The 21314-nt window shown below is 38.3% G+C and overlaps 1 protein-coding gene across 1 annotated transcript in view; it reads right to left on the bottom strand.

The window, feature by feature from the left end:
• Positions 1 to 4270: 4270 nt before the first annotated feature.
• LDLRAP1 (low density lipoprotein receptor adaptor protein 1) overlaps positions 4271 to 21314 on the bottom strand; it is a 982852-nt gene continuing 965808 nt past the window's right edge. The window contains exon 9 of the mRNA XM_044060079.1: positions 4271 to 7051. Within this exon, the coding sequence (XP_043916014.1) occupies positions 6907 to 7051 (145 nt within the window). The 3' untranslated portion in view covers positions 4271 to 6906. The remainder of the gene's footprint in view (positions 7052 to 21314) is intronic.

The raw sequence follows: 21314 nt of genomic DNA, 5'->3' as shown, positions 1-21314 counted from the left end.
TGTTGTACTTGTTTCTTTATCTTTAAGGGTGGTTTAGTCTTTGCCATTGAAGCTGAAGTGGTTTTAATGTATAATTGAGTTGGCCTGAAAATACCCTCAGAAGCCGATGCCTGCTCAGCGGCTCTTGACCCATCTGAGGGAATAGTCTCCGAAGGTCCAATACTTTGACCTTCCAGCGGCCTAGGTGACTCCACGTGGGAGTCGGTAGCGACCTGCAGGTCTAAAGTAGCAGGCGTCAGGGGCTGCAAAGGCACCTCACTGAGAACCGGCGACTGGCTTAGAAGCCCCGTCGTCTGTTTTGGACCTTGGATGCCTGTCCTTCTCTTTTTCTTTGCATTTCTTGTGAATTCTGGTAGTCAGATGGATATCTAATGACATGGTATAATTAAATCTTCTGCCAAAAATAGTGTAAAGCAAAATCGTACTGACGCTTACTAGTGTGTTGGTTAAATCTAGCACAAAACCCACAACTAGCAATGTCATGGTCAGGGCCTAGGCAAGGAATACAGTAAGAATGAAAGTCCTTATGAGGTATTTGCTTCCCACAAGAAATACAATTATTAACTTTTTCTGACATCGGTCTGGAGCAAGAAAAAAGTTTCCCCAACGGGTTACTTAGCTTTCAATGAAGACTTCGGATCTGAAATTCGAACACGAAAATCTCAGGAGTTGGCCGACTGGCACTTGTGAACTGCTTATGCTTCAGGCACCGAGCGGCAAGAAAGACTGAAGAAAATGGCGTCTGCTGCATCTTTTATACCCCTGGTGCACTGACATCAGGGAAGAGGCGACAGCAACCGATGCTGGACCTAGACTTTGGAATTCAGGCAGACTGAGGGTAGCCTGCCAGCAGGATAACCCAAGTGTAATGACTGCAACAGTGAAACAGGAAGAACATCAGAAATTTCAAAATCCTGATCAGAAGAATCAACCAAAATTCAGTCCTAGGTTTCTTGGTGGGGAAGGTTGGCTTCCCCTGATTAAAGTAATAAGGTCTTCAGCCATTCTTATTTTTTAAGCATAGAGGCCTAACCATGCGGTCTAGGCATCGGTTTTCTAAGCGTGGATCGAGTTTTAGGCCTTGATGAAGATAGCGTTGGTTTAATATGCAAGTCAGTAGGCCTGAATACACCCTCAGAAGCCGGTTCCTGCACAACGGCTCTGGACCAATCCAAGGTATAGACATCCACAGGTTCAACAGTTGAAGCATCTCACGGCATAACGGACTCTGAATGGGTCTCAGTAGAGGCCTGCGAATCTGAAGTAGCAGGTCTCAGGGGCTGTGAAAGCGCCTCACCGAGTACCTGCGAACTGGCGACTTGCTTAGGAGAAGCGCTGTCGGCAGCTTTGGACCTAGGCGGCCTGTCTCTGTCTTTAGCTTTGCGTTTTTTCGGAATGTCGGTAGTCAGGTGGCTTACCGAAGCCATATCTGGATAATTGAACAGAGTACCAAAATATTTAGAAGTGTAAATATACCGACAACGAATAGTTCATTGTTTAAATAAGTTACAAAAGCGACAGCGAAGTACATCGTGGTCAGGTCCTAGGCAAGGAATACAGTACGAATGAAAATCTTTAACTGTATTTCTTATGGAAAGCAAATACCTCATATTGACTTTTACTGACATCGGTTTAGAGCAAGAAAAAGTTTCACCAACGGGGTACTTGGCCTTATTTTAAGACTTCGGTTCTGAAACTCGAAAACGAAAACTTCAGGAGTCGGCCGACCGGCACTTGTGAACTACTTCTGCTTTGGGCACTGCATGGCAAGAAAGACTGATGTAATGGTGTCGGCTGCACACTTTATACCCCTGACTACCTGATGCCATGGAAGATAAGACAGCAACCTACGCAGGACCCAAGACTGTGATAATCAAGCCGACTGAGTGCTACTGCAAGCAGATAACCCAAATGTGATGACTGCAACAGTGAAACACGAAGAACATCTGACACAAAACTGTACCCACAGCTGTTAAAAAAGGTGTTCTATACTGAAAACTACTTTGGGGTGGTCGAGTGTATAACTTTGGTTTGTGACTCTTGAGGATACAAGACAAAGATTCCTCTTATTGTACGATTTGTTTCCCTTCATGTCAAGGAGAGATGTTTTACAGTCCATCACTGTTAGCTAGGTCAGTCTTCCCAATGACCCCTTGTATACCAAACATTAAGGCACCGCTGAATCTTCACCAGATGGCGCTACATGCCAGAATGCAAACTACCAACCATGTTGTCTTTCACAAAAGGAAGATTAATCCATTTCCCTTTCTGCTGGACCATACTAGCAACCATGGTTCATTTATGAACTTGGATCCACAGCATTAGAGTGCTGTTTAGTTAAGTTATCATTTAAGTAGATATGCAAGATATTTGGACTGCTGTGCAGGATTGTGGATGGAATCAAAAGTTGACAAACTCAAATTGTCTAAGCAGTTGCTTTAAAGCTGTTCCAGTAAACTTTCTGGACAACATTTTCTGTACAAATGCAAATACAATACTTTTCAGAAATGCTGCAGGAAAAAAAAAGCCCTAAAGCTTTAACGCAAGTGCATTTTTTTTATTTCACTTGCAAATCAGACCAGCTGAATAATTTGAAGATATGAATACCACCTGACAAAGCTACATATAAAAATGATCACCTTCTGAATTATATTGCAGGAAATACATATTTGACAAGGCATGCATACAGCAGTGCAAAATAGAAATAAAAATTACTGAAAAGGTCATGAAATTAATGGATATGAACACATTTACAGAAAATTGGTTTTATTTCAATGTTTCAGTAATATAGAAAATATCTTAACATTTACAAATGCATAATCTCTTAAAGCACATTATTTTTGCCAATGTCTGACAGCTGAAAAAATTACAAAATAAAAAGAACATGGAAACTGACAATAATGAACTGAAAGGCAGTATAAACTGGAAAACATTTTCAGAATTGAGAGAAAGCAGAAAAGGAAGCTGACAGCTGAATGTACATGTTGACTTTAAAACAAAGTGTAATAGAATGGATCACATACGCAAAACTTCATACATGTTTACAAATGATAGCAAAGTCCTGCTTATCTCGAACAGGAACTATTTTTCCTCTGCTTTAGATTCACTGAGTAGAAGCAGCACAGCATGTAGTACAAAGCGCACACGCACAGCAATTCCCATTAGGTCACAGAATGTCAGAAGTCATCTTACGGTTTTTCACCCACTGTATGCACTGCTGATAAAGCACATACTTGATACAATGACTAATCTAAGAATGAATCAGAATGCCAGATAAACATAGGTTACAGCTCAATGTTGTTTTCAAAATCTTTAGACAATACATTAGATTACAGCTGGGGACTTGGATCGGACAGCAACAGGCTGAAGGAAACAAACCTGCCTCATATACTTGATGTGCAAGTCACACGGTATAACTGGATTAAAACAAGTCCAACACATGCCAAAAACATTCAAGTACCTATGTAGAGTTACAGGTTAAACAAGGAATTAAAGTGCAAGCTTCCCAAGTGCAGAAATTCACATGAATCAGTTCTTTAGCCTGCATTAGCACATGGTAGACTGAGACGACAAACAGATGAACCTGAAGTGCTGAGTACATCAAATCAGTCCAGATAATGACACGAAGGAAACATTTCAGGGCAACTTCTCTACCTTTGTGGCCATCAAAGAAGCAAACCAGTTTTGCTTCAATGAATATGTTATCCTGCTGTACGGATCCTAAGCAGGATTTTGTTAATCTCTGGCAGCATACTACTATACCTAGCAACACTGATGTGCTCAACAGCCAAGCACAGAGTTTGGTAGCCATGACGTTTTCAGGACTCAGACCCAGCCTTTCCAATTTTATGCCACTACATTTCAATTCATAGACTGAAAGTACCACCATCTTCTTGAGATGGAACTTTACCTGCTGAGACCAATAAGATGCCTAAATGACCACCTTCAAAGTCTTTAAGACTAATAAAGTTTTCTGGATAACACAAAACACAAGCACATCAATCTCATTTTCCAAGAAAAGCCAATACATTTAAAGAAAAAATGTCTATAGCAACCTCGCAACCTTTTAGAACAAGAAATCTGGACACAGCCAATAAACAAGTGCAACAAAGGTTCAAAAATAGGGACACTTAAATATTGCTTTTACAAACTTAGAAAGTTGATATTATAGGTTTTGCATTTGCATGAATTTTCTAGAGGGTGGGAAGTCAAACTCAAACGTCTGTCATTATTTTTGTTTAACTTCAGTCTTTAATGATTTGCTACTAATTTGTCAGAGAACCACAGTTTTATGAAAAACAGACCAAAAAATACAAGTCAAAAATCTGGACATTCTGTGAAAATCTATACAGTTGATGCGTATGCCTTCACAGCCTCAATCTAATGAACAAAAAAGTTCACACATGCATTCATTCAACCAGCACATATTTAGTCGTGGGAGGAAAATGGAGTACCCACAAAAACCTGCAAAAGCATGTTAAGCACATGTTGACTCCAGCCCTGCAGAAACCACATAAAAGGTACTTCAACCAGGAAACAAAAGAGACAGCCATTTACCATGAGGTAGTTACACTAATAGCCGTCTCTCATCTAAATAGGTCTAGAATCTCCAAATTGAAGATTCAGATCTAGGAGCTTCCAGTAACTTGCTGGCATGTTTTGAAGCATAGGAACATGCTGAGGTAAACTGTTGCTGACTACCACTAATCCCACACCCTCTCAACATCCTGAGATACAGCAATGTTCTTTAACTACACAACAAATATCCATGCTGCCTGATATGAATTAATATTCAAGCTGGTGCTCGATATACCTGGGTAAGCATTTTCAATACTGACGTGCAAATTAAGCTCCTGAGTACAAAAAAAAATCAGTCAAGCAGAATTTTGCATAAGCTTAAGAAACTGCAGAGAATGTGAATGCAGACGGTGCTTTCCACAATATGTGATCCAGAAGCTAAAGGGAATATTCCAAATGATGGAAAATATGCAGCCGTCACTTTACTTCCTTCTTTTATTGATCACAATGAGATGAAGTCCTGTGCATCACCCCAATATGTAAGACAGCAAAAAAAAATTACGTCTGCAGTAATAATCTAACAGCCTTGAAGAGATTCTTTACTTAAGTACAATCTGACCAGGTGTTCTTGTTTGCAGTTGGACTAAAAGCCCCTCATCCAACGAACTTTCTGCTGGTTTCTTTTGAAGGACGACTGTAGCTTTAGTGGAAAGTGGTGTACATGTTAAGCTGAAACCTAGAATCTGGGATGGGAGCAACCAAGGTGCATAGAAGGCAGCTCCAGAGTTTATCCATAACTCCAGAAGTTGACTTACAAGTTCCTGCCACAAAGGCTAACCACATCTGAACACACTGAACATTCCATGACTAGCTCTGTGAAGCTAAAGGAAGAGTGGTCTGGCAACCAAATCAAAAGCACTACTCATCAGTTGCTAGCCAAAGCTAGTGGAATAAGACACTGCTTGATGAAAAGATAGCCTTGTTTAGGCTTTTATTCCATACCTTCATTTTTCAGAATTTCATCTGCTTTGCTGGTAACCTTAGTTCTACCATCCCTGAGGTGCTATTAGCTGGTGTGGTACACAATGTAGGCAAATTGAATATTTCTGCCAATTCTCTTTCGGTTCTGCTATGAGCAGCTTAACTTTTAAAGCAAAAAGTTAAATACTGAGAGAAGAAAAGAGCCACGATATGCAGATATAGAAGCTATGCATGCTCTTCCAAAGCTACCAAAAAGTCTGTACTTCTAATCTAAATACCTGTTATGACATGCATGGAGTATGAGAGACTCTGCATTTTAAGGAACACCATACTGCAAGTAAGAAGTGTGTTCTTGACGCAAGTTCTGGTTAACTTTCATTAGAGTGAAGGCACTGGATCTAAGCTCTGACAAGCCTCTTTTTACTATATTGTAAGTGCTACAAACAGAGGTGGATTAACCCAAAAGAAAAACCCTCTGCATGGGATCTGTAAAAGCAAAGATTTGAGCTTCATAATAGCAGGACACCCATGCAACCTTTCCAACAAGGAACTCTAAAGGAAGGTCCATAATGACTGAGATATCAGAGAACTCAGGAGTAGTAATAAAAGCATTATCCACCTAATCACATTTGTAAAATAAGTGAAACAGCATGTTGGAAAAAAAAGTCTTACTGACATGCAGGTTTACATTTTCAGTCTTGGTAATACCCAAATATTTAACTCACTGTAATGTACTTAATTCTGCTACTGAAGTTGGTAAAAATATACTTTTACCCTTTCAGTGAGTAAAGCTTGAAATACATAATACCTGAGTGAAAGAAAATGATCAATGTTTTAAACACTGAAGGTTCAGGCTTGCCTTCTTACTCAAACAGCAGTTTTTCTTTTTTGTTTGGCAGCCCCTAGAGAACAACCACCTGCAAATGCACCTTTTCAAATTCCTTATTAAAAGTGCCACACTGGCAAACTACAATGACAGAAAATAGGAATGACTGACAACTGTTAAAGCCACTTCAACTTTGGAGTTGCAGCTTGCTTAAGAAATTGTGCTTGCAGGATGTTTTAAAATCCTTGTGCTACATTTTATATAACTGTTGAATACTGATGAATAATATAAAATTCTTCCATTATGCATAATACCAAAATATATTAAAAGGAGCACCAGAAGGTGTACCCTGTACTTTACTGACTTTTTTTGGTGCAAATTAATTTATGCTATTGTCGCTTTGGTCTAACCATCCAAAAATGTTAATCCACGGTAGCAGCATCCTGCACCTCTCTCTCTCTACAAAATGGGCTTCATGTTCATGCCCCACAGTTTGTCATGCTTTAGCTTTCACTCCACACTTTACAGTGACAGCCAGAGTCCATTTCAAATGACTGATGACAGGGGTGTTGAAGCAATCCTCAGAGCCAAAAAGGGTCGTCTTTATCAATGCTACTTAAATCAGACTTATCCCACTCTGCAGGTGATGTGCATTCCTCTGCTTGAAAATCCTGAGCAGTCACCCCAATATCCAGGACTTGGGGATTTGTTCGAGAATGAGCAAGCCTGAACAGAAAAGAAAAAAAGATAAGTGCATGCAGAATTAATCACTGCAGCTGTTAGCCTGCATCCTTTTAAATACCTTTAATGAATTATCACTTGTGACACAGGCAAACTTACATTCACGTAAAAGTAATGAAACCATATTAACAAGTTCATATTTACAAACTTAAGATAACAAAATAGGTTATGTACAATTTAAACAGGACATTAATTATTCAGATCCTGCCTTCTTAAACCTCATTTCTCATCTAAAACATTTTTCAGGATGCACTGTTCCCGAAAGTTCCATTTTTTCTAATTTACTCCTACCCTTTTCTACACATCCCACTTATGTTCTTTTATCTTTGTTACAATATCCAATACTTCAGGTTTAGTTTGTTCCAATTTGATTTCCATTTTCTATTAATTTCTTTTTTAGCAACCACCAGAATTAAAGTTAAAAAGGCATTACTGTGTCCAGGCAATTCAGATCTTGAATCCCAGCTAAAAAAAAAAAAAAAAGTAAGTAACCACAAATGTTCTCCATTGACAGGATCCAATGAAGGTAGTCCCACAGAATTAAAAGGTGTATGCTGACAAAGGTAGTATCGTTCAAAAGACTCTACAGTCCATAAACCAGACAGTCTGATAGTCTGATAATACAAAAGTATTTATTGAACGAACAGACGAAACCCAACTCAATACAAATACACAAAGACTGTTTTGGATAAAAGATTAAGCGCTTTTGTTTCCTCCACAGGAAACCATCAGAATAATTAATGAACTTCTACTTGGATATTTATACAATTCTTAGTTAATTGGTTCAATTAAACAACTCAATTAAAAAATCTATATGTGGTTCAGCTCATCTTAATTAAGAAAAGGAAATTTTTGCTTAAAAATTCCTTTTAAGAACTTCGAAAAACAGTGTAGTTAAAATGAATAAGTGGAATAAATGAAAAACAGTACATAAAAGTAATGACGAACCTCTTATCATCTAGGTGAGACTAAGACATTAGGTATGATATATGAAATGTATAAAATAAATATGAAATAATTTTATAGTATATAGATATGTTTATTGAATATGTGTATACGTATATAGTAATAATGGTGAATAAAAAATAATCGTGAATAAAAAAACAATTAGTTGAATGAATATATATATATATATATATATATATATATATATATATATATACATATATATATATTAATTAGTAGGTACATAAATGAATAGATATATAAATATATAAATATACAAATAGGTATATAAATATGTCACAAAATACTTTGATATTTTAAATAGTTAAAATTGTAAAATACATATATATGTGTGCATTAAAATATGTGATACAAATTTGTTGCCATTACATAAAATGTTAAAATAATAATAAAACAGTTGGTCACATTAAATAACAATGTATCAATTATAATAATGTATAATGTCTAATACGCACGTTTATTATAATCACATGTAATATAATGTAAAAGACTATAAATTCTAGTGAAAATAACCATAAGTTCTGGTGAAAAACTATTCTTTTTTATTCTTTTTTTGTTATTTTTAACTATTGGCCCTTAACCTTAGGGTAGGTAAAATTGACACAGTCATTCATTCGTGGGGGTGTATTGGCATCAAGATGTAACTGCCATAGCAATTCTCTGTAAGTTAACTGATTTTCCCAATCACCACCCCTACTGTCCCTTGGTAATATTTCCAATACCCAAAATTTGAATTTGGCTTCCATACAAACCAATGTGTGTCTGAAAAGTGCATTAGTTTCCTTTTTCCTATTGACATCATACATATGCTCATATATCCTTTGTCTCAAATGTCTCTCTGTCTTCCCTACGCAATAGGCCCAACAGTGGGAACAATAGACTAAATACACAATCCCTTTTGTATAACAAGAATAATGGTTCTCACTTCTAAAAACGAATGAAATAGTGGGTATTGTTAATTCACTAATGTTCGCTATAAATATGCACTGAGAACATCTACCACAGTGAAAAGTTCCTTTCTTTTTGTTATTTCTTCATTCTCATACCGGACTCTCTCAAAAATATTTTTGAGGTTTGGACCCTTTCTAAAACTGTAGCATAAGTGTCTATTGAATATTCTAATCTATTGGGCATACTCTTAAAGATGTCCTATGTCTTATTTATGACTTTTCTAATAGTATTAGTGCTAGAATTAAATGTCATAACAAAAAAAGGAGTATTTTGTTCTTTATTTTTGCTGTAAGTTCCATTGTTTTGAAATTCCGAAGCATTATTGTCTATAGTATTGTTTTCTCTATGCCTGATGCTTGTGTTCAACAGGGGTATGTATCTAATACCCCACCCCTTTGTAACCTCTTCCTTGAGAGACATAACTTGTTCTGGATAACCTCTCTCCAAAAATAGTTTATGTACATAATCCATTTCTTTTATGAAGTCTGTGTATTCTGAGGTCATTCTAGCCACCCTGACCATTTGACCTTTAACTATATTCTTCTTTTGCAATGGGGGGTGGTTACTATGATAATGTAGATAGGAATTGGAAAAACAAGCTTTTCTGAAAATTCTGGACACAAATTTTTTATTTTTATCATCTTTTGAAATAATGTCTACGTAATGTGCCTCCTCTACATTAAAATCGTGAGTAAATTCAAGGGACTGAGTGGAATTATTTAAATATTCCATAAAACTATTTCATGTTGTGTACCTTTCCATATAATCAAAATATCATCCAAAAAACAGAAGTATTTTTCTATGTGCTTCATGAATGGAGAACTGAAGACAAAATGTGACTCCCAGTATAACATGACTATGTTAGCGAATATCGGGGCACAGGCCGCCCCCATCGCTACCCCATCCAACTGTTGAAAAATATCACAATGAAAGTATATAAAATTATTTTTTAGTACCAGTTCAATATTTTCCAAAACTAATCTGAACTCCTTCCCATTTAAGAATCTAAATTCTGTTAAGATAATCTCAAACCACTCAAGACCAATGTGGTGTGAGATCACGGAAAACAAATCCTTAACATCTACTGTTAAAAAAGAATAGTGGGATTGGTATTTTAACATATTGATCAAATAATCTTTCGTTACTCATTTGCTCACCCAGTATTTCTGGCAGAGTACTCTGTAGGGAAGTTTTAAAGTCTGCCAACTCATTACACTCACAAAACATGCTCCCAGTTGCCTTTTCTTCCCCATCACACCTCCAACATATGCCATCTAACTGAAGAAAGATCCTGCTTGGCATATAAAAGTAATTATGCAAACACTTCCAGTTAAAAATCCTAAATCTTCTAGACCTTGTTGCACATTTGAGAGCCATAATGTGTCCTTTTTTTTTTTTGCAAGTGAATTACATACCTAATATCGCTTCCTAATATTTTAACTCTTCTGATTGAATCCTATATAAAATATTTTATATGCCCTACTAATTATCTTTTTTTTTAAAACAGCAGCTTCTGTTGTAGATTCAATTAAAAACCAGTGCAGGTAGGATTCCCCTATCACTTTCTATATTCTGATATTAATCCCTGAAAGGGAAGGCAATCAATGCCCTGCAATCCAGTGTAAGCCTGTATCTTGTGTAAAACATACAGGAATACAAATTCACAAACTATGACTGCATCTGCAAGCCTTCACATGTAAGCATAGACAATTCATAGAATATTGCTGTGTGTATTTTACACCTTAATCTTCACATAAAGCAAAAAAGAATTAATGCAGCACACAACTGTACTCTGATGAAAACTGGCAACAAACAGTTCTTAACTGAGATAAGACCCCAAGTTAATCACTTTGGCAAATTTTATGTCCAATAAACAAATAGTCTAGGATATTGCAAAGAGGTACAGAACAGATTTTCAAACTAAAACACCTACAGTACTACTGGAGATTGCAGACAAATCATAATCACACAAAAGCCAGTGATACAGGACTATGCATAAGAATCAATGGCTATCAAATTGGACAAGAAATAAAACACCAGAAAAGCTAATGTGGTGAAAGACATTCATGTGTCTTAAATCCGCGAGTACAGATGATGTAAGAGTGAAAACTTAATTTTATAGGAAATACCAAAAGTTCTCGGAAAACTTGTCTGAACAGTTGTCATACTACACCCAGTGAATGTGGTTAAGGGGGAATTATATCTTGAAGTCAGAATAAGTAACCACAGTGGATGAAATAGGTCTACCTCAAAATGTCTACTGCGGAGATAGTACATCCACAGAACAGACTTGAAAACATTGAACATCCAGAGCATTGTAATAAGGAAGTAGCTGTCTGTCCCACATCTTTGTACAGAGGGGAGTGGGGCTTTGCCTTTTCTCACATGTAGTACAATCTCAGAGTTGACAAACTAGTGTGTGTGGGGGCGGGGGGGGGGGCTTACTCTCCTGCAAAAAATATGTTCTATATATTTTTTGATGTTTATGTTCTGTAGTTTTGCCAATTAAAATTCAATGTTTTGCATGTATACTAATTCTGCAGTTGACAATTTGATATAGATCAGAATACTGCTCTTTAACCATGGGATAATTTCTGAATCACTCAAATACAACAGAAAACCCAAATAAAACTTGTTTCCCCATTAAGCTACATTTTAGAAAGGAGTCACATTGTTTCCTTGAAAAAGGTAAGTGACTGACAATGCTGAACCTGAAAGATCACCAGAATTCTGTTATGGCAGCTATATTTGGAGAACAGTGAAGTTAAGTGGAGGGAAGGACAGTTACCAAAGACTGAATTCTCCAAGCAGATCCAACCTTATGTTATGTAATTTTCATATCTACTGAGGACATTCAGTCTTCCTTAGCCTTTAGAAGACTCCCATCCTGGGAGGATGGCCTACTGAAATATACCCCTAATCAATGCAGTCCCAAAGGAATTTCGGTATCTGGAACCAATACAGTACCTAGCAAAGGTGTTCAGTGAGGACCAAGTTGCAGCTGCAGAGCAGTCACCCGAACATACCTTACATAAAGCCTTTGTTGCATCATCCACTCTAAATGAATGAACAGAGGGTAAAGCCTGGTAACTCCTCCTCATACTTATGAGATGAAGGAAGTACTAATCAAAAGCCAGTCGGCTACACAAAGCTTACTGACATGTTGCCCAACCTCCTGTGAACCAAAGGAAACCATATACTTTTAGAGGTTTTGGTCCTACTACAGTACAACTAAACTACCTGTGGACATCCATACAATGCAGTAGGTACTCTACTTGATTACAGTAGACAGCGTAGAACACAAAGTTCAAAAGATTCCTAAATGCTAGACTTAGGAGCGACCCTGGACACAAGTGAGGGTCTAGCATTTAACTTGTAGAACCTTTTAGATGAAGTACTAGCTACTAAGAAAAGTAGTTTCAAAGTCAAATGGTTCAAATCATACGAAGAGTTAGTTTCTCAAGAATGAAATATAATCCAAAGAGGAGAGGCTCCCTGTCAGGAAGGTCCAAGAAAAGATGCCTTAAGGAAAGCTTGCACACTAAGGGAGACTCAAAAATATAAATCCTGTCCTGCATGAAGACATAGCAACAAGCAGTACGTTAACTTAGTGAACAGCTTAAGGCTGAATCAAAACATTATGACCAATGTCACAGACTAAACCTAAAATCCCTTCCACTTGTTTCTGTACATCTTCATGGCAGAGTTTCTGACATGGCAGAACAGTCACCATCCTCAGAGCCCAAATATTTTCTCTTGCCTCTGGCAAGGCACATCCAAAGTCTTCGTAAACAGCCTCTAAGGAAGCCCCACTTGAAACTACCTCAGCAGAAGGAGCCAAACTTATATGGGATGAAATGGAGCCAATAGAATCCCCTTGGCCCTCTAAAGCCTAGTCTTGGTACACAAAGCTTCTGACACTTGGTGGAGGTAATGCAAGCAAACAGACTACAGGCTGGAAAGCCCCACCTCAGGAACAACATGCTGATAGTGGCCAGATTAAGTAAAACACTCTGGCATCAACAAGCAATGACTAAGTCTGTCTGCAAGAAAGCCAGCAACCCAAGAATGTGTGCATGTCTGAGCCATTCAGAAAATGTGTTGATGGTGGTAGAGCCATGTTCCATTCTATTTGTTGACATACCAGACTACTGTCATATTGCCTGAATAAACAGCCAGAACTCCAGCAGAAAGAATGTACTGAATGGCATGGAGGATTAACAGGACTGCTCCCATATCCAGAACACTGACATGAAAGCGCATCTCCTGTAGATGTTCCCCCACCCTAGAGTACAGGTAGCTGAAGAATCTGTGGCCAAATGTGTAGAGATGACCAAGGGGTTGCCTTGAAAGAGACTGCAGTCACAAACCAAAAAAATGACTAAACACACACACTGGACATGCTGACTTTTCACAGCACTCTGGAGAAGCTAATGAATTTGGCAAACTACTGCAAGACCCTCATGCTAAGTACAGCGTAAAGTACTACAAGCAGCAATGCTGCCAACAGCCACGACCTGTAAGGCAACAATCTGCTGATACTGGACACTTTGAAATGAAAGAGGAGACTGACCACAGAATATTCTGCATTATGTCCACACCTTTATTGAATTATCACTTGTGACATGGGCTAACTTGCATGTTCATATGGTTCGTTTTTCTTTAAATGTTCACAAATACAAACATTGTATCAAAATTAATTCAACATTACATAAGTTGGTCAATTCCTGCCTTCCCTTAAACCTCATTTCTCCTCCAAAACATTTTTCTGCATGTATTCTCACAATTTTCAACCCTTCTATGTAATTTGCTCCTACCCCCTTTCTGAAGAGCTCACTTCCAGTTCTTTTATCACTGTTACAAATGTTCATTAATTCAAATATGGTTGGCTTAGAAACACACATCCTGTGTGGAGCAGCAAAAGAATGACAAAAGAAAAACAGTTACTAAAAATGAGCCCAACTATATGCTCAAATCCTTAATTCAATTAAGTGCTTTCTTCCCTTGCATTACACAGACTTCATCAGAACTAAATTCAGAAGTGTTATATATGCCCTTTAATAAAATCAAAGATATAAACAACCAATAAAACAAAACAATTAAACCAACTGACCCTTAATACACTCAGATTTAACTTGATCTTAAAGTTGATGCCGTACATCCCACAGGATTAAATGACTGTTGTTCTATTAACCCACTTTTGAAGTTAAAACATCTGGAAGTGTAAGCGGCTAATAACACTATTTATTCATTGTTCAAGTATATTTTAAATATATGTATTTATGCATTTTACAACAACAGTGTCTAAATTTGAGTGTATAAAGGGTCAACTGGTTTGTTTTGTTTTAGTGGTTTACACCTCTGATTTTATTATTTAAGGGCATGTATAACACTTCTGAATTTAGTTCTGATGAAGTCTCTGTAATGCAAGGGTTGAAAGCGCTTAACTGTGAACAGAAGGATTTCAGTTTATAGTTGGGCTCATATGAAGTAGCGTTTTTTCCTATTGGATTGTCATTCCTTTACTGCTCCACACAGGATTTGTTTCTTTGGTCGGTATTTTTCCTTGGTTCCAGTCTGTTTAGCGTATCATGGTTGGTTTAGACAGATTTCCATTTTCTAGTAATTTTTTTAGCAGCCACCAAAATTGGATTTAACAAGGCCTTACCATGTCCAGGCAATTTCATCCTGTATCCCAGCTCAAAAAAAATGCACTTCCTAAGTTACCCCCCTTTTGCTCATCCTGTATTTCTGACAGTACTCTGTGGGGAATTTACACAAACCAGATACAGTATTTAACTTAAAGGTTTGTTGGGAAGCTTATTTTGTTTTAAAATGATAGTAAGTTATGTAACACACATAAATCAAATATTATAAAGAGCATTTATAACCCACCCTTGCATCCTGTATGTTCTATATTTGAGAAACTATGTGAAGAAGAGATAAGGGAAGTTTATCCAATAATCTGAAACGGTTTTACAATTTAACAAAAAGACAAAGATTACTTCTTAAGGAAATTACTAATGACAGAACTATCAGGATAATGAAACCTGACAAAGGGGGTGAATTAATGATAATGGATTGGATGAACCATTTGTTACTGGACACTGACCAAGTAATTAAAAATTAAATTAATACTGCTTACAGAGGTGTAGATCTAAATTTATGAGCCAAGTTAAATTAGTTGGTGAGATTTCCAATGGGCTGAATAAATCTCAAACTTGAAAAAGCAAAAATTCCTACAATTTTTCGAATTCCCAAAATTCACATATGTGAGGCTTACCCACCATTAAGACCAAATGTATCGGCTGCTGGTCCAAAAATATCCTTAATTGCAGTCATCCCTATCGGCATAATCACCTTTCTCCATTCCAATATTACCTTAAATCTTAGAATACTTTGCTACTTTATGAATATAATATTCTGTACGACTTATTATCCTTAAGGATCAGCATCCAAAATCATCCCATGGTTTCCTTATTTCCTGAACCCCCCCCCCATCATCCCCTTTCCACTCTGAATTGCAGCTTTCTGCTTATGTTACATATAACAGCCTTAACTGTGTAGCTCTAAAATATCCCTTCAAATCAGGTAATCCTGAACTACCTTAAATTGAAAGGCTCGACTTATACCACTTGACTCCCCCCCCCCCCCATATAAAATAATTTAATGTTTTGCCAATTACTATCCACAATTTCTCTGCTGGTTGATAAAATGTCAGACCTGTGTACAAAACTAAAGGGGCTAACCATGTTTACTGCTTGTATCTTGCTATCCATAAAGAACTTTCAGTTTTTGTATTATCTTTTTTTTTTAGTTTCATCCCACATATCCTTAGCTGCCATGAAAGTATTTAGGAGTATGGGTTAACAAGGATTCTGTTATATACAAAATAAAACTGTCTGCAAAAAGGCCAACTTTATATTTAGAACCACTGGCTAAGAAAGAAAAGCAAATAAAGGGGGAAAGTGGATACCCATATCTGACTCCTCTTTTTAGCGGCAACTTATCACAGCAAAACCATTCCACTTAGATTTTTTGCCACCAATCCCGCATATCCTTATTAGTGCATCAGGGAATGCAAATGCTTCCATTGCCTTACTCAAAATCCCAGATTACTCTCTTAAATGCTTTCTCTGCATCAAGACCCACACCAACAGCAGTAGTATTTTCTTACATTCTGCTTCCCCCCAGACTATTATCATTCTATTAATGCTGTCAAATGTTTGCCTCCCATCCATAAAGCCACACTGATCTAATCTGGCAACACCTTTGCCATTCTTTTAGCCATTATAGACAAACTTTATACATCAAGGTTTAAAATTGAAACAGGTCAATATGAATCTGGATCTGATAAGTCTACCATCTTTAGGTATCACAGCCACCATCGCTTTTTTTCCAGGATGTTGGTGCTTCCTCTCAGTTTAAAATACAATTAAAAATAAACTTCCATGTCCATCGCTTTCTTCACTCCTAGCTTCCAAACATCCACTGGAATACCACCTATTGATATTTCTGCAGATTGGTTAAACATCCAGTTTTACATCTCATCATCTCCTATCTTAACTGTAAAAGATTGAGCCTCATTTACATCTAACCTTGGCATATTTACTTCTTCCATAAATATTTCCATTTGCACTTTTTCTTGATTTCCACATTTCTCTGCTTTATACAGATTTTCATTAAATTTCCAAAATATCCAATACCTTTACCTGATCTATGTTTTTTTAATAGGCTCCCTAAGTTTGGGAACAACCCTTTCTACTTTATGTTGCCTAAGTCATTGTACTAAAAGTTTTTGTGCCCTGGAGTCATCAAAAACAGTTGCTTAATAGCAATCTTTCTAAACTCAGGCATATTATCCAGAAACTCAATTATTTTCTCTTTAGCGCTCTACAGTTGTGCCTGTTCTTGTTCTGTGAGATTCTCCTTATTCTGTAATTTTTTAAACATTGTCAGCCTCTCCAAATAATTTATTACTTAACCAACTCTTTTCCTTCTACTCTATTTTTAAACTCCACTTTCACTCTATCCCACTCACTGGCTATAACTTCTGAAGACTTCTTTAACTCCTGAATTTCCACTACACATTCCTTATTCTTACTAGATTGGTGGGGGAAGCACCAGTGTCTCATTTTTATTTCATTACCCTTCATTTTATTTTGGTTACTGGACGTGTGCCAAAGGTCTCAAATGCACATGTTCTGGTGAAATACTTCAGTCTAGACCAGCCCAGTTATTGTACATTGCTGAATAATATGCAAGTTCTCTTAGTTCCTACTGCTGAATTCACATCTTCCATACCAAATATTTTCAGAAATTTCTTCAGACATCTACCCTGTTTTGTTGCATTTTCCCTTCTAGGCCACCCAGATACATCTTCCATGTTGCAAATCAAATTTCCAGTATCCTCTGCTGAAAGCTGATTATTTCTCCCAAACTCTTTTTAAACTCATTACATCCGAGTGACGCCTCCAGGTGTATCTGCTGTTAACGCCTACGGATGCCTGTAGGTGTCAAATATTGCTTGTTCATATTTGCATCAATAATTCAAAAACCATGCTATGTACCAGGTTTTTAAAGATTTTGTCTTAAAGCTTACACAACTGCAAACTCAACTGCATTAATATTTGGCCTCTGTCTAGTGCAGGTAAATATATAACTTTTTATGATATTTATTTATATAATTTTCACATTTTTCTAAATATCTCAACAACTAAGTAACAGACAGAGCTCCTTAGTCTCATATGAAAGCCCTCAGCTAGATGAATAAAATGAATAAAATGCTGCTGATAGTATGTAACTTGAGTGGTTGCTGGGATACTGTAAGCCGTTTACAAAATTTTACAAATGTAACATTTACTGTGCATTTACTATGACTTATAAAATTTGGTTTAAGACATAGAACCTAAAGAATATTACCGCTATAAAAATGGTTTGAGCTGAAGTTTGCCATTTATATTTTTTCATAACCCCTGTGGTTCCAGAGATATGAACATTTGTTTGAAATGTGAGGACATGATTCTGTCTAAAGGCTTAGGTTCTGCCCACTGCAAGTCAGAGTGCAAACTTCCCGAGCTCCATTGGAGTGAATGGGTTTAAGATCCATAATGGCAGCTTTAGGTGGACTACAAATGCATGCCAGGTTAATTCTCCTCTCTTGCCAGTAGCCCCTTACTACCACAAGCCTACCATTATTATTTTTCTCTCTATCACTACTGGAGCTCCTCTAGCAATTAGTGCAAGCATGTCTCTTTTCTTTTGTCCCTGATAACTTTGCTAAATACCCATCCTGGAATCCTTTAATCAAATTCACATTCCAAGTTTTTTTTTTCAAATTGGTCTCCTGTAGCACTGCTATTTGCACTCTGCACTGCTTAAGTTCTTCCCTTGTTGAGATTATTCAACCTTCTCAGATTCATTTTAGATTATTCCATGACATTGCTGAATAATATGCAAGTTCTCTTAGTTCCTACTGCTGAATTCACATCTTCCATACCAAATATTTTCAGAAATTTCTTCAGACATCTACCCTGATGTTCTTCGTCTTCCATTGCTGCAGTCCTTACTATTGGGTATAGTCCGCATCCAGTCGGCCCGAATACCAGAGTATAAGGCTGACGTCGTCAGGGCGCATTAGACTGACGCCAGTACGCCAGGGTACTAATCGCGCATGACCGCGCCATATCTCAGTCTTTTGCCGCGTGATCCGATGCAGAAGCAGTTTTGCGAGTGCAGGTTGGCGTTTGAAATATTTCCAAACCGGAGTTTCAGACCGAATCAGAGTTGGCTAAGTACCCGCTAGAACATTTTGTTTTTTCTTGCCTCAGTATTTAACCGGATGTCAGAAAAGTGAATAACTGTATTTCTTGTGGGAAACAAATACCTCATAGGGATTACCATACATTATGTATACCTTGTTTAGGGCCTGAGCACGACGTTGTTGGTTGCCGCTCTTGTGCTAAGTTTAACAAACGCACTATTAAGAGGAGGTTAGCCTGCGTCAGATCAGTGATTGGTAAGCGTTGCAATGATAAAATGCCGCCGGATGCTCCGACGCCCGCCATCCAAGAAGCGCAAGGACAAAACAGCGAAGCCTAGGGTTGATGAACCGCAGTCCCAGACGCCGGTTCTTTAGATGGCTCAGTGGAGCCAGAGGTATTGCCAGGAGGTTCTATAGAGGCTCGGGCAGAAACTTTACTGTTACAGGATGTGACCTCTCAGGAGGCAGGCCAGGCTGAGGGGGCTTCTCAGGTAACTATTCTTCCCTCTCTTCCCAAAGTAGTTAGAGCCTCTCCTTCTGTTGCCAAAACTTCTTTTAGAGGTAGGCCAACTTCAGCTTCAGTAGGGGCTTCTCCTAGCCTTCGGGTTCTGTACCTAAGAAACATATGCTTAAAATGGCAGAAGATTTGATTACTATGATTAGAGGTTCTATGGGCCCTCCTGATAAGAGGCCTAGAGTGGAAACAGAGTTTGACAGTTTTGAACAGGGTTCATGGGCTGCTGAGTCTTCATGGAAGATTTGCAGGAGTATCCTCATTATTCTGATTCTGATGTGGATGATGCCACTCCTTCGGCTTCTCCTCCTGAGGATTTTTCATTTTCAGAGACTCTGCATTCCATGAGGGAGCACTTTAAATGGGAAGGCCAGGATTACTCTGATTCCAGGAAGAGGCTTAGGAATTCTTGTTTTACCCCAGCATAGGCCCTTAGCTATACCTCCTGTGTTGAATGTGGTGGAAGATGTTTTGCAGAGGCTTCCCTGAACCCTGATTCTTTGCCTCCTGCTCCTGTTAAACCTGATAGGTACTATAGGGTGCCCAAGCTCATAAGTATTTGTTTAAGAGTCCTAGGGCGGACCCAGAAACTGTTTCTCAGGGGCCTAAAGGTGTTAAGGCCTCTGTGGTTGGAAAAAATCCTGTTCCCACTGACAAAGAGGCAAGGGCGTTAGATAGGTGGGGTAAGAAAGTGTATACTTCTTCCACTCTAGCCATGAGAGCGTTGAATTGTCAGTTTCACATGCTGAAATATCAAAATTATCTCCTTTCACAATTGAAATCTAAGGTGGATGCTTTGGCGGAAGGTATTGATTGTAAAGACTTGCTGGATTTAGTTTATGTGTCTGAACAAGTGGGCAAGCATTCTTTGCAATGTGGTTTTGATGCTGTGCAGGCCTCCTCGAGGGTGGCTGCCACTAGTTCTGTTCTTCGCAGGCATGCCTGGTTGAGGGATCAAAATTTGGCTGGAGCATGTTAAGACAAGGATTTTGGATGCTCCTTTATAGTCTGATGTGTTGTTTGGTTCACCTGTGGAAGCAGTTTTAAAGAAAATGGAGGACAAAGCTAAGTCTATGCAAACTGTTAAAGATTTTTGCAGGTACAGCCACCAAGTTTAGTAGAAATTGGCCTGCTAAGGGGTGGACATATCCTGCTTATGATTCCCAGTCTAGGGGTAGGTCTAGACGTGGTAGGGGCAGGGCTCAAGGTTCTTTTAGGCCTAGAACAGGGAGTTCACCTGCTCAGACTTCTGGTGAGGGCAGGGGTCAGTCCTTTCGTAAACAGACCCAATGACCTGCCTTTTCAGCTGCCAGTAGATTCTCGTCTGGCAGCTCCTTTGGAAGGACAACTGTCTCTTTTCAAAGGGAATTGGGATTTAATTACTCAAGACAGATGGGTGTTGGACATCATTCTACCAGTCCCTGTGTCAAAAAGGGGCCTAGGATTTTATTCTCGCATGTTCCTAGTACCAGAGAAGGGGAACACGTGAGACTGCTTTTGGATTTATCTCTCCTCAACACTTATCTGGACATTCCCAAGTTCAAGATGTTGACGTTACAACAGCTTTTACCCCTGCTGGGCAAAGATCACTGGATGGTAACTTTAGATCTCAAGGAAGCTTACCTTCATGTGCTTATCAGGCTAAGTTACAGGAAGTATCTGCGGTTTCAAGCTGGAGATTCTCATTATCAGTTCTCTGCATTGCCCTTTGGCTTATCTACTGCGCCCAGAGTATTCACAAAGGTTCTGGCTCCAGTGATAGCTTACTTCAGGCTACAAGGACTTCAAATCTATCCTTATTTAGTCGACTGCCTGATTCTGGCTCAAGAAAAGGAAGACCTTCTACAGCATCTGGAATATCTTATAGCAGTGCTAAGATGCCTAGGGTATTCTGTGAACGAAATAAAGTCCAGTCTAGTACCCTCTCAAGACATGTGCTTTCTGGGTGTGAGACTGAATACAGCAGCCCAGATGGCCTTTTTAACCCCGGACAAACAAAAGAGTCTGTCACTTTACTTCCATCAACTATCTCATCAGTCCGTGCTGACTGCAGA

This window comes from Protopterus annectens, chromosome 1.part2 (assembly GCF_019279795.1).
Source record: "Protopterus annectens isolate FY-2018-M chromosome 1.part2, PAN1.0, whole genome shotgun sequence".
In the NCBI taxonomy this organism is placed as follows: domain Eukaryota; kingdom Metazoa; phylum Chordata; order Ceratodontiformes; family Protopteridae; genus Protopterus; species Protopterus annectens.
The sequence above is the reverse complement of the archived record's forward strand: the minus strand, read 5'-3'. Positions and strand labels throughout refer to the sequence as shown.